This window comes from Oncorhynchus masou, chromosome 27, assembly GCF_036934945.1.
Source record: "Oncorhynchus masou masou isolate Uvic2021 chromosome 27, UVic_Omas_1.1, whole genome shotgun sequence".
NCBI lineage: Eukaryota > Metazoa > Chordata > Actinopteri > Salmoniformes > Salmonidae > Oncorhynchus > Oncorhynchus masou.
The window spans coordinates 36,036,796-36,050,012 of NC_088238.1; the positions used below are offsets into that span (position 1 = coordinate 36,036,796).

At 39.3% G+C, this 13,217-nt stretch overlaps 1 protein-coding gene across 1 annotated transcript in view; it reads left to right on the plus strand.

Annotated features, from left to right (window-relative positions):
• The window catches only part of LOC135516071 (ankyrin repeat and BTB/POZ domain-containing protein 3-A-like), a 166,736-nt gene that overhangs the window by 106,853 nt on the left and 46,666 nt on the right, over positions 1 to 13,217 (plus strand). Inside the window, exons 4-6 of the mRNA XM_064940076.1 lie at positions 3,354 to 3,506; positions 10,704 to 10,869; positions 12,859 to 12,948. Of these exons, the coding sequence (XP_064796148.1) occupies positions 3,354 to 3,506; positions 10,704 to 10,869; positions 12,859 to 12,948 (409 nt within the window). The remainder of the gene's footprint in view (positions 1 to 3,353; positions 3,507 to 10,703; positions 10,870 to 12,858; positions 12,949 to 13,217) is intronic.

Sequence of the window (13,217 nt, forward strand, 5' to 3'; positions counted from 1 at the left end):
TGAAACGAAGAAGAGGCACATCCTGGAACAACGTTACACTTTTGATAGTTACGCAACAGGGAAAATGGTGCACGTTTTGTTTACTTGCTGTATCGAATACAGATTCCCCCGTCTACAATTTGATCGATTATTAACGTTTAAAAATACCTAAAGTTGTATTACAAAAGTAGTTTGAAATATTTTGGCAAAGTTTATAGGCAACTTTTGAAATGTTTCGTAATGATGTTGTGTTTTGGAAAGCTGTTTTTTCCGGATCAAACCTTAATAAATGAAAATTTGGAGTATAAATGGACGGAATTAATGGAAATAAAGGACCAATTGTGATGTTTATGGGACATATTGGAGTGCCAACAAAGAAGCTCGTCAAAGGTAATGCATTTTTTATATTTTATTTCAGCGTTTTGTGTAGCTCCGGCTACGCTAATTATTTTGTTTACAATTCATTCAGGTGATTCAGGGGGGGTGCATGCTATCAGATAATAGCTTCTCATGCTTTCGCCGAAAAGCATTTTTAAAATCTGACATGTTGGCTGGATTCACAACGAGTGTAGCTTTAATTGAGCACCCTGCATGTGTGATTTAATGAAAGTTTGAGTTTTATAGCGTTTTATTTGTATTTGGCGCTCTGCTTTTCCCGAGGCTATTGGGCACTTGAGACGCTAGCATCTCTCTATCCACTCGAGTGTTGCTTTGCAGTATGCTTAGGGTCATTGTCCTGCTGGAAGGCGAACCTCTGTCCTAGTCTCAAATCTCTGGAAGACGGAAACAGGTTTTCCTCAAGAATTTCCCTGTATTTAGCACCATCCATCATTCCTTCAATTCTGACTAGTTTCCCAGTCCCTGCCGATGAAAACATCCTCACAGCATGATGCTGCCACCACCATTCTTCACTGTGGGAATGGTGTTCTCGGGGTGATGAGAGGTGTTGGGTTTGCGCCAAAAAGCAATTTTTTTGTCTCATCTGACCAGAATAACTTCTTCCATATGTTTGTGGAGTCTCCCACATGCCGTTTGGCGAACACCAAATGTGTTTGCTTATTTTTTTTAAGGCTTTTTTCTGGCCACTCTTCTGTAAAGACCAGGTCTGTGGAGTACACGGCTTAGTGGTCCTATGGACAGATACTCCAATCTCCGCTGTGGAGCTTTGCAGCTCCTTCAGGGTTATCTTTAGTCTCTTTGTTGCCTCTCTGATTGAAGCCTTCCTTGCCTGTTCTGTGAGTTTTGGTTGGCAGCCAGCTCTTGGCAGGTTTTGTTGTCGTGTCATATTCTTAACATTTTTTAATAATGGATTTTTTGCTCCATGGAATGTTGAAAGTTTTGGATGTTTTTTTATAACTCAACCCTGATCTGTCTGTAACGGCTTTCGTCTGGTGGAAGAGAAGCGGACCAAAATGCAGCGTGGTATTTTTGAGACATGTTTAATGATGAAGAAAAAAAACGAACAATACAAAAACAACAAACGGAACGTGAAAACCTATACAGCCTATCTGGTGACAACAAACACAGAGACAGGAACAAGGACACTAAGGACAATCACCCACGAAATACTCAAAGAATATGGCTGCCTAAATATGGTTCCCAATCAGAGACAACGATAATCACCTGACTCTGATTGAGAACCGCCTCAGGCAGCCATAGACTATGCTATACACCCCCAAGACAAAACACATCACAAAAAACCCATGTCACACCCTTGCCTGACCAAATAAATGCAGACAAACACAATATACTTCGACCAGGGCGTGACACTGTACTTCTCCACGACTTTGTCCCTGACCTGTTTGGAGAGCTCCTTGGTCTTCATGCTGCCGCTTGCTTGGTGGTGTCCCTTGCATAGTGGTGTTGCAGACTCTGGGGCCTTTCAGAACAGGTGTATATATACTGAGATCATGTGACACTTAAAGTCTACCTAACTAATTATGTGACTTCATAGGAAAGGGGTGAATACAGATGCACGCATCACTTTTCCGTTTTTGTCTGAATAAGGCTGTTACGTAACAAAATGGTGTAACACTTAAAGTGTACATTACCTAACACTGATAAAGTTTAACAGCATCAGCACTAAGCACAATGTTACTTTAACACTGAAAAGTGTGGACTCCTATAGATAATGCACTAGTGTTAAATTGAACACTGTTTAGTGTTGATACAACACTGGAAAAGTTGCCGCGTAGTATAACACGTATACCTTTTGGATAAACATCACCCTCCACAGTTTAGAAATAAATGTTGTTTATCTTTAACATACAACAGCAAACGTAATGAGAGGATTTCATCAGCACCCACAAAATGTGACCATAGAGGATCACATATTGGAACTGAGGAGAAAAGAGAGAGAGAGAGAGAGAGAGAGAGAGAGAGAGAGAGAGATGAAGCAACAGATGGGTGTATTTAACAGATACGTCTCAGAAATTGTGAAATATGAACATGTCAAATGGGAGGTTTCTTGGCAGATTGTGATTGAAGTAACCTTTAACAGCATAGAGGAGCCATTTCTGTGCGGAAATGGCATATTCCGTCAATTCTTGAAAAATTGGAGTCTGTGTAAACCTTGAAACTGGTCTTGATAAAATAACTGATTTGATTTGTGATCAGAGTGATCAAATGACAATGATACTCTGAGCATATATTATGATCAAGACAGTATACACCATGATTTAACTTTTGTCAGCATGGTTTTGCAATGTCAATGCAGGGTCCACAGTGGTGCACAAGCCAAAGTAAATCTCAGTTGTCCATGCTGAACAGTAGCACTGTGGTTATGAACAGCCAAGTGAGTAGTCTCGGAAATCCCAGACCTAGGGCAACAACACTAGGTCTGGGGAACAATGGGGGGTTTCCTTGGCAACTTCGAAGCAGGAAAATAAAATATTCCTGGGAGGGTCCTCTTCATACAGACAATTCTCCCAACAAATTACAAATTTGGGTAGGCAGGGCTTAAAATGTGGGCAGGAACTGTGCTCTTTGAAAAATAACAGAGACGGACCCAGTAACAGACGTGGACCCGATGCGGACGCAAATAGCTAGGCTATTTATAGCCACAGCCAGTCAGTGGTAGAATGTTAGCTGTCATGGTGCAAGCAAACTACTCACTTGCGAAATAGAAACTCATTGAAAATATCCATCTGGCTATCTTTCAATTTTGTGTTTGGTGGGGATGTTTATCCCATGGCACAAATGGATAAGGCTCTGGTCGGACTTCCTATGTGTCCATTTCTGACCTGTTTCCTACTATACCAAATGGATGTTTGTATCTGTGCAGACGTGTATGCTGGAACATTATTAATGTGGGAGACAACCAGTCTGCCAAGGGAGTCTACCTAGTGAGAGCTAATGGTGTGTCCCCCTTTCAGGCCCTTCCTTTTACTGCCACCGCTGATGGAGTGGATTCGGGTGGCGGTGGCACACACAGAACACAGGCGCAGCTTCTCTGTGGACAGCGATGACGTGAGACAAGCTGCCAGGTTGCTCCTGCCAGGGGTGGACTGTGAGCCACGGCAGCTAAAGTAAGACATGACATGGATGAACATACACAAGTACACACACACATAAAAATCTCTCTCAGACAGGCACACATAATTACTGAACACAGGATTGTGCATTTATTCAGACATACAGTGGCAAGAAAAAGTATGTGAACCCTTTGGAATTCTGGTTTTCTGTATAAATTGGTCATACAATTTGATCTTCTCTTCATCTAAGTCACAACAGACAAACACAGTCTGCTTAAATTAATAACACACAAATGATTGTATTTTTCTAGTCTATATTGAATACGTAATTTAAACACTCAGTGTAGGTTGGAAAAACTATGTGAACCCCTTGGTTAATGACATCTCCAAAAGCTAATTGGAGTCAGGTGTCAGCTAACCTGGAGTACAATCAATGAGATGAGATTGGAGATGTTGGCGAGAGCTGCCCTGCCCTATAAAAAACACTCACAAAATGTGAGTTTGCTATTCCCAAGAAGCATTGCCCGATGTGAACCATTCCCCGAACAAAAGAGATCTCAGAAAACCCAAGATTAAGAATAGTTGACTTACATAAAGCTGGAAAGGGTTACAAAAGTATGTCTAAAGGACTTGATGTTCATCAGTAAGACATTTTCTTTTATAAATGGAGAAAGTTAAGCACTGTTGCTACTCTCCCTTTGAGTGGCCATCCTGCAAAGATGACTGCGACTGCACAGTGTAGAATGCTCAATGAGGTTAAGAAGAATCTTAGTGTCAGCTAAAGACTTACAGAAATCCCTGGAACATGCCAACATCTCTGTTGACAAGTCTATGATACGTAAAACACTAAACAAGAATGATGTTCATGGGAGTCCTCCACAGAAGAAGCCACTGCTGTCCAAAAAAACATTGCTGCACGTCTGAAGTTCGTAGAAGACCATCTGGATGTTCCACAGTGCTACTGGCAAAATACTCTGTGGACAGATTAAACTAAAGTTGAGTTGTTTGGAGGGAACACAACACTATGTGTAGAGTAAAAAGGCACTGCACACCAACATCAAAACCTCATCCCAACTGTAAAGGATGTTGAAGGGAGTATCATGGTTTGGAGCTGCTTTCCTGCCTCAGGGCCTGGACAACTTGCTGTCATTGATGGAAAACATGACTTCCCATGTCTATCAAGACATTTTTCGGGAGATTGTAAGGCTATCTGTCCACCAATTGAAGCTCAACAGAAGTTGGGTGATGTAAAAGCACAACCCAAAACACAGAGGTAAATCAACAACAGAATATCTTCAACAGAAGAAAATACACCTTCTGGAGTGGCCCAGTCACTGAGTCCTGTCCTCAACCAGATTGAGATGCTGTGGCATGACCTCAAGTGAGCGGTTCACACCAAACATCCCAAGAATATTGCTGAACTGAAACAGTTTTATAAAGAAGAATGGTCCAAATTCCTCCTGACCGTTGTGCAGGACTGATCCACAACTACAAAAAAAGTTTGGTTGAGGTTATTTCTGCCAAAGTAGGGTCAACCAGTTATTTAAACCAAGGGTTTACATACTTTTTCCACCCTGCACTGTAAATGTTTACACGATGTATGCAATAAAGACATGAAAACAAATAATTGCTTCTGTAGTTTAGTTTAACCTGTCTAGGACACAGGTTCTTCTAACGGAACCCCTCCCCCCAACATTCCGCTGAAAATGCAGTGCAGGAAATTCAAAAAATTTTTTTTTTAATATTTCACTTTCACACATAAACCTCTTGAAAGCTAGGGGGCACTATTTTTACGTTTGAAAGAATTACGTTCCCAGAATAAATGGGAACGTCTCAGGACAAGATGCTAGAATATGCATATATTTGAAAAATGAGCGTGAAAGACTACATTGTGTAAGTGGATAGGTGGGGGCTCTCAGAGTGAGTTTTTGCGCTACAGAGTAAAGCCGCCATTTTTCCTCCCGCTGTTATTGACAAACCTACACACTCGGTTGATATATTATCGAATATATATTTTAAAAACTACCTGAGGAATGATTATAAAAAACGTTTGACATGTTTCTGTGGACATTATGAAGACTATTTGGAATTTCCGTCTGCGTTGTCTTGACCGCTCTTTCCTGTGGATTTCTGAACATAACACGACAAACAAATGTCGGTATTTTGGATATAAAATAATCTTTATGGAACAAAAGGAACTGTGTTTTTATTTAATAATATTATTTGACTGTTGCGCTATGCTATTCAGCGGTTGCTGACGAAAATGATCCCGCGACAGGGATGGGTAGCGCCAAGAAGTTTTAACAAGTCCAATACAGCAAATGAAAGATAAACATCTTGTTAACCTCTCTGGGCAACCCGACACGCAAGCATCCCACCTTGCCAACAATGAATGCAAATGCGCTACGCCAAATGCTAATAGCACTCGTTAAAACTCAAACGTTCATTAAAACTCACATTCAGGGTACTCAATTGAAGCTACACTCGTTGTGAATCTAGCCAACAAGTCAGATTTTTAAAATGCTTTTCGGCAAAAGCATGAGACGCTATTATCTGATAGCATGCAACACCCCGAAATACCAGAAGGGGACGTAAACAAAAGAATTAGCGTAGCCGCCGCTACACAAAACGCAGAAATAAAATATAAAACATTCATTACCTTTGACGAGCTTCTTTGTTGGCACTCCTATATGTCCCATAAACATCACAATTGGGTCTTTTTTTCGATTAAATCGGTCCTTGTATACCCAAAATGTCCATTTATGAAGACCGTCAGATCCAGGAAAAACACCGTTTTTAAACGCAACGTCATTTTTGTAAATGAAAAAAGTTGCCTATAAACTTTGACAAAACACTTCAAACTACTTCTGTAATCCAACTTTAGGTATTAGTAAACGTTAATAAATGATCAAATTGATCACGGAGCGATCTGTATTCAATAGCAACAAGTTTGGAAAACGTACTCCACTTTCTCCCTTCCATTTTTTCCTGCTGTGTACCCGACGAAAGGAAGTGCCTATTACTCAGATGACCAAGGATTTAGCTGCATAGATTTCACAACACTGGCGACATCGTGTGGAAACTGTAGGAACTGTAAGCCCATCCCTATCTATTATGCCTTGCAATAGACAATTCAGAGACCGGTGGATTGATTTTGTGATCAGGTTTCCTTTTGATTTTGACCACGAAACACGTTCTGTTATAGTCACAGACATCATTGAACCAGATTTAGAAACTTCAGAGTGTTTTCTATGCACATATACTAATCATATGCATATACTATATTCCTGGCATGATTAGCAGGACGTTGAAATGTTGCGCGATTTTTAACAGAATGTTGAAAAAAGTAGCCCGATCTCTAACAGGTTTTAATCTACGTGTCCGATTTTTAAAATGTTTTACAGCGAAAACACAACATATATCTATGTTAGATCACCACCAAATCCAAAAAAATACACAGCCATTTTTCCCAACCAAAGATAGTCACAAAAGCAGAATTAGAGATAAAATGAATCACTAACCTTTGATAATCTTCATTAGATGACACTCATATGACATCATGTTACACAATACATTTATGTTTTGTTCGATAATATGCATATTTATATCCACAAATCTCGGTTTAAACAAATCTCGCCATGTTCAGAAATGCCTCCAAAATATCCGGAGTAATTACATGAGTATTTCAGATAACAGAAATACTCATTATAAACTTTGACAAAAGATACATGTTTTACATATAATTAAAAGATACACTTGTTCTTAATGCAACCGCTGTGTCAGATTTTTTTTTAAACGTTACGAAAAAAGCATACCATGCAATAATCTGAGACGGCGCTCAGAAGTAAATATATTTCTCCGCCATGTTGGAGTCAACAGAAATACGAAATTACATCATAAATATTCCTTTACCTTTGATGATCTTTCATCAGAATGCAGTGCAAGGAATCCTAGTTCCGCAATAAATAGTTGTTTTGTTCTATAATGTCCATTACTAGTGCCCAATTAGCTACTATTGCTAGCAAGTTTAGTTCACATGTCCAAAAGCTGCTGCTGGTCCAGGCGAACTCGGACGAAGACTTCAAAAAATTATATTCCAGGTCGAATAAACTGGTCAAACTAAGTAGAGAAACAATCTTCAGGATGTTATTATCATATATATCCAATAACGTTCCAACCGGAGCATTCGTTTTGTCTACAGAGTAATGGAACGCAAGGCATATAATGACTCCTGGGCGTAACCAGGAACTGGCATTCTGCCAGACCAGTGACTCAAATAGCTGCCATCCAGTCCCACATCACACTAGAGGCTTCATTCCACGTTCTACTGACTCTTGACATCTAGTGGATGGCTTAGGAAGTGCGAACAGATCCATATCTTATTTGGATGTGAATAGGCGATGAGTTGAAAATCAACCAGCCCCAGAATTTCCACTTCCTGTTTGGAAGTTTGCCTGCCCTATGAGTTCTGTTATACTCACAGACATAATTCAAACAGTTTTAGAAACGTCAGAGTGTTTTCTATCCAATAGTAATAATAATATGCATATATTAGCATCTAGGACAGAGTAGGAGGCAGTTCACTATGGGCACGCAATTCATTCAAAGTGAAAATGCTGCTCCCTATCCCTGTTGACGCCATGGGTTCCCAAGCGGGAACTACACCCCCCCCCCCTTTCATCTGAAACGGTGGCGCATGGAATGCAAAAATATTCTTAGAAATATTTAACCTCCACACATTAACTTCTTGCGTCGAGCAATCCCGTATCCGGGAGCGTAATCATAGCCTCATGCTCATAGCCTCCATAACGCAACGTTAACTATTAATGAAAATCGCAAATGAAATGAAAGAAATATATTCACTCACAAGCTTAGCCTTCTGTTAACAACACTGTCATCTCAGATTTTCAAAATATGCTTTTCAACCATAGCTACACAAGCATTTGTGTAAGAGTATTGATAGCTAGCATAGCATTAGCCTAGCATTCAGCAGGCAACATTTTCACAAAAACAAGAAAAGCATTCAAATAAAATAATTTACCTTTGAAGAACTTCGGATGTTTTCAATGAGGAGACTCTCAGTTAGATAGCAAATGTTCAGTTTTTCCAAAAATATTATTTGTGTAGGAGAAATCGCACCGTTTTGTTCATCACTTTTGGCTAAGAAAAAAAAAAAATTCAGTCATTACAACGCCAAACTTTTTTCCAAATTAACTCCATAATATCGACAGAAACATGGCAAACGTTGTTTAGAATGAATCCTCAAGGTGTTTTTCACATATCTATTCGATGATAAATCATTTGTGGCAGTTGGCTTTCTCCTCTGAAGCAAATGGTAAAATGCACGCAGCTGGAGATTACGCAATAATTTCGACGGAGGACACCAAGCGGCTTGTTTAAAATGGGAACGTTTTTTTTTTAACAAGTCCAATACCTCAAATGAAAGATAAACACCTTGTTCATCTACCCAGCGTGTCAGATTTTTAAATGTTTTACGGCGAAAACATAGCACATATTTATGTTAGACCACCACCGAAACAAAGACAAGAGGCAGCCATTTTGTCCCAGAAAATATAAAATGATAAAATGACATGTTACACAGTACATTTATGTTTTGTTCGATAATATGCATTTTATATCCGTAATCTCGGTTTACATTGACGCCATGTTCATAAACTTATCAAAAATGTCTTTTTTTAACGTTACAGAATTAGCCTACCAAGCAATAATCTGAGACGGCGCTCAGACGTAACAATATTTCTCCGCTTTGTTTGAGTCAACAGAAATACAAAATTACAATGTAAATATTCCCTTACCTTTGATGGTCTTCGATCAGAATGTAGTGGAAGGGATCCTACTTCAAGAATGAATCGTTTTGTTTCATAATGTTCAATTCTAGTGTCCATGTAGCTGCATTTGCTGCCACTTTCAGCTCAAATGCCCAAAAAATGACTTCTGGTCCAGCATCAAAACTTCCAAAGTACATATTACAGGTCGACCAAACTGGTCAAACTCAGTGCAGAATCAATCTTTAGGATGTTATAATCACACAGATCGAATATCATTCCAACCGAGACATCCGTGTTCGTCTGAGGCTGATTGGAACAAACAAACCACTCTTCACCAAGCTCGCGTTTCACGCACATGAAGATCCTCGAGACACTTACAGTTTTTCACCCCATTAGGTCAAAGTTCACAGCACATGCTGCATTCCACGTTCTACTGAATGAGGACATCTAGTGGAAGACATAGGAAGTGTTTCCAGATCCATAACTGTTTGGGAAGGGATGACGTTCAAGTTGCCCCAACTTTCAGGATCCCAAAACTAGTTCGGAAGAATGCGTGGCCTGTGAGTTCTGTTATACTCACAGACATAATTCAAACGGTTTTAGAAGCTTCAGAGTGTTTTCTATCCAATAATAATAATAATATGCATATATTAGCAATTTAGGACAGATTTTTATGCAGTTTACTATGGACATGCAATTCATCCAAAGGGGAAATACCGCCCCCTATCCTGAACAAGTTGGCAATGCTTACAAATAATAATTGAATATGTAAACTTCTAACCCACTAGGTATGTGTTGAAAGAAATAAAAGCTGAAAAAAAAATATTCTCTATTATTCTGACATTTCGCATTCTTAAAATATAGTGGTGATCCTCACTGACCGAAGATAGGAATTTTTAATAGGATTGAATGTCTTGAATTGTGAAAACTGAGTTTAAATGTAGTTGGCTAAGGTGTATTTAAACTTCCGACTTCAACTGTGACATATTTTCATTTTAACACTTTCTTGGTTACTACATGATTCCATGTGTTATTTCATAGTTTTAAGTCTTCACTATTATTCTCAATGTTGAAAATAGTAACAATAAAGAAAAACCCTTGAATGAGTAGGTGTCCAAACTTTTGACTGGTACTGGATATGCACTAATCATTATTGTTTGGGTTGTTTTAATGTAAAGCATGGCTATTTAAAACACAGCTTGAATGGATACAAAAAAATATTGAATATCTATTACTGTCATGTGTTAAAACTGCCTTGGGAAATGCACAAAGCAAGTGTAGCGTTATATACCAGATCACCACATGAGATCTTTAGAATCCATCATAATTTGTGGCAGATTCCCTCTTTTGATGATTCCCTCAATTTGATATTTATGGTAGCATTCAACATGCTATATGGATGTGTAAAATGTCAATTTGTTGAAGGAATCATGAGTATTAATCATCCTTATCCCTCCCTCAGGGCAGACGATTGCATCTTTGCCAACCGGAAGCTTGATGCTGCGTCCACAGAGGCTAAGTTTCTGCAGGACCTGGGTTTCCGCATGCTCAACTGTGGCCGGACAGACCTCATGAAACAGGCGGCCAACCTACTAGGGCCTGATGGTATCAACAGCATGAGCGAGCAGGTCCGAGAGATACACACTTACACATATTAGACACACAAGCTCGACATGCACTTCCAGTACAGTACATACTGTAAAAACCTTGACACACGTGAGCTTAAAACTTCTTTAGGAAAGGGGACGGACGTGTCCCACTTGGGCAAAAAGCAGGGAAAATGCAGCGCGGCAAATTAAAACAAATTATATAAAAATCTAACTTTCATTAAATCACACATGTAAGATACTCAATTAAAGCAACACTCGTTGTGAATCCAGGCAACATGTCAGATTTTAAAAAGGCTTTTTGGCGAAACCATAAGAAGCTATTATCTTATTATAGCACAATAGTAAATAAAGAGGGTAGCATATTTCAACCCTGCAGGCGCTACACAAAATGCAAAAATAAAATATAAAACATGCATTACCTTTGACGAGCTTCTTTTGATTGGCACTCCAATATGTCCCATAAAAATCACAATTGGTCCTTTTGTTTGATTAATTCCGTCCATATATATCCAAACGTCCATTTATTTGACCCATTTGATCCAGAAAAAAACAGCTACCAAAAAACGCAACGTCACTACAAAATATTTCAAGTTGCCTATAAACTTTGCCAAAACTACTTTTGTAACACAACTTAAGATATTTTTAAACGTTAATAATCAATCAAATTGTAGACGGATCTATCTGTTTTCAATACAGGAAGACAGCAAATGATGCTACTTTTCACGTCTTGCGCACTCTCAACAGTGTTACCCAGTTCCTAGATGGCCTACTTCTTCATTGCACAAATGAATAACCTCGACCAAATTCCAAAGACTGGTGACATCCAGTGGAAGCAGTAGGAACTGAAAACAGGTTCCTAAGAAATATCATCTGCCAATGAGGACTCAGTGAACGGTTAGTCCTCTGGGTTTTGCCTGCTACATAAGTTCTGTTATACTCACAGACATGATTCAAACAGTTTTAGAAACTTCAGAGTGTATTCTGTCCAAATCTATGACTAATATGCATAACTTATATTCTTGGCATGAGTAACAGGAAGTTGAAATTGGGCACACTATTTATCCAAAAGTGAAAATTCTGCCATATTGCTTTAAGAGGTTAAATAGCACCTGGGCCAGCATAGGTGAAACACTTTCCCACTAACGACATAGAAATCAGCACAGGTATAACACATACTGACTGAGGTGACACCAATTGGTGTGCCCTACGTGCTAACGAACTATATTTGCTAAAGTTCAACCTCAAAACATAATTTAAAAAAAACAAACGAGTAAAAACTGAAGGCCATTTTATCTAAATTGGTAGTGATAGAAGGAATATTGAGTTAGCCATTCCTGTGAGCCTGTAAGGTATACAGTATCATAGGTTACTAGCAATGAGGTAATACGGGAGTTTTTGTGTAAGAGCTTTGAAAAATCAATAGGATACTATGTTTAGATTTTTTACTATGTTTTGATTTCTGCAAGAGGTGTCACTGCAGTACCTGGTTCAAATCCAGGCTGCATCACAGTACATGTTTACTGACCTCACGGAATTGTGAATTGATAGTCAGCAACAATACATCTGCCCATAGGGTAATTTCTGTTTGCTGTCATGTCCAACCGAGACAGTCTGTTCAATAACAATAAGTGCCTTTGACAGGTCAATAAACAAGGCAAAACAATGCTGCTTTTTATCTAGCGAGCATACAATATTATTGACGTCAATGAATGCAGCTGAGTTGGTACTTTGACCTTGTCAAAATCCTTGTTAATATGTATTTAGGATACATTTGCTGGTTAATTAAGAAGGAGCGAAGTTGAGAGTTTATCAATGATTCGAAAAGCTTTAATATATGGCAGTAGTTATTTAGGTCGCTAGGGTTTCCGACCTTGTGATGAAGAAGTACAGTGTCCACACTTTAGGAATACTGAATCCCTGAAATTGGGACCATATGGTCCTGTAAGACTCACCTCTGCAAGTGACTGTGAATCTGTCACCCCTTTTCTCTCCATCTCTCCCCTCTAGGGGATGACACCACTCATGTATGCCTGTGTGCGGGGAGACGAGGCCATGGTTAAGATGCTGCTGGACACTGGGGCCGACATCAACAGTGAGGTCAGTGCTTCCAAACAATATGTCCCCCGGGAACACAGTGATAAATAAATAGGTGGGATATTGTTGGGATGGTGTGGAGAGAAGCAGACAACCCCTGTCTTGTGTTGTAACATGTTCCTTTTTCTTGCATTCTTTTACCTGCGTTTGAAATGCGTGTGTAGTATTGGTAGCATTTTACATTAAGTGCATACATCCTGCAAAGAAACCTGTTTGTGTTATCGTACAATTGCCAACTCCTTGTCTCTCATTGTCATGCCAAATATCTTTGG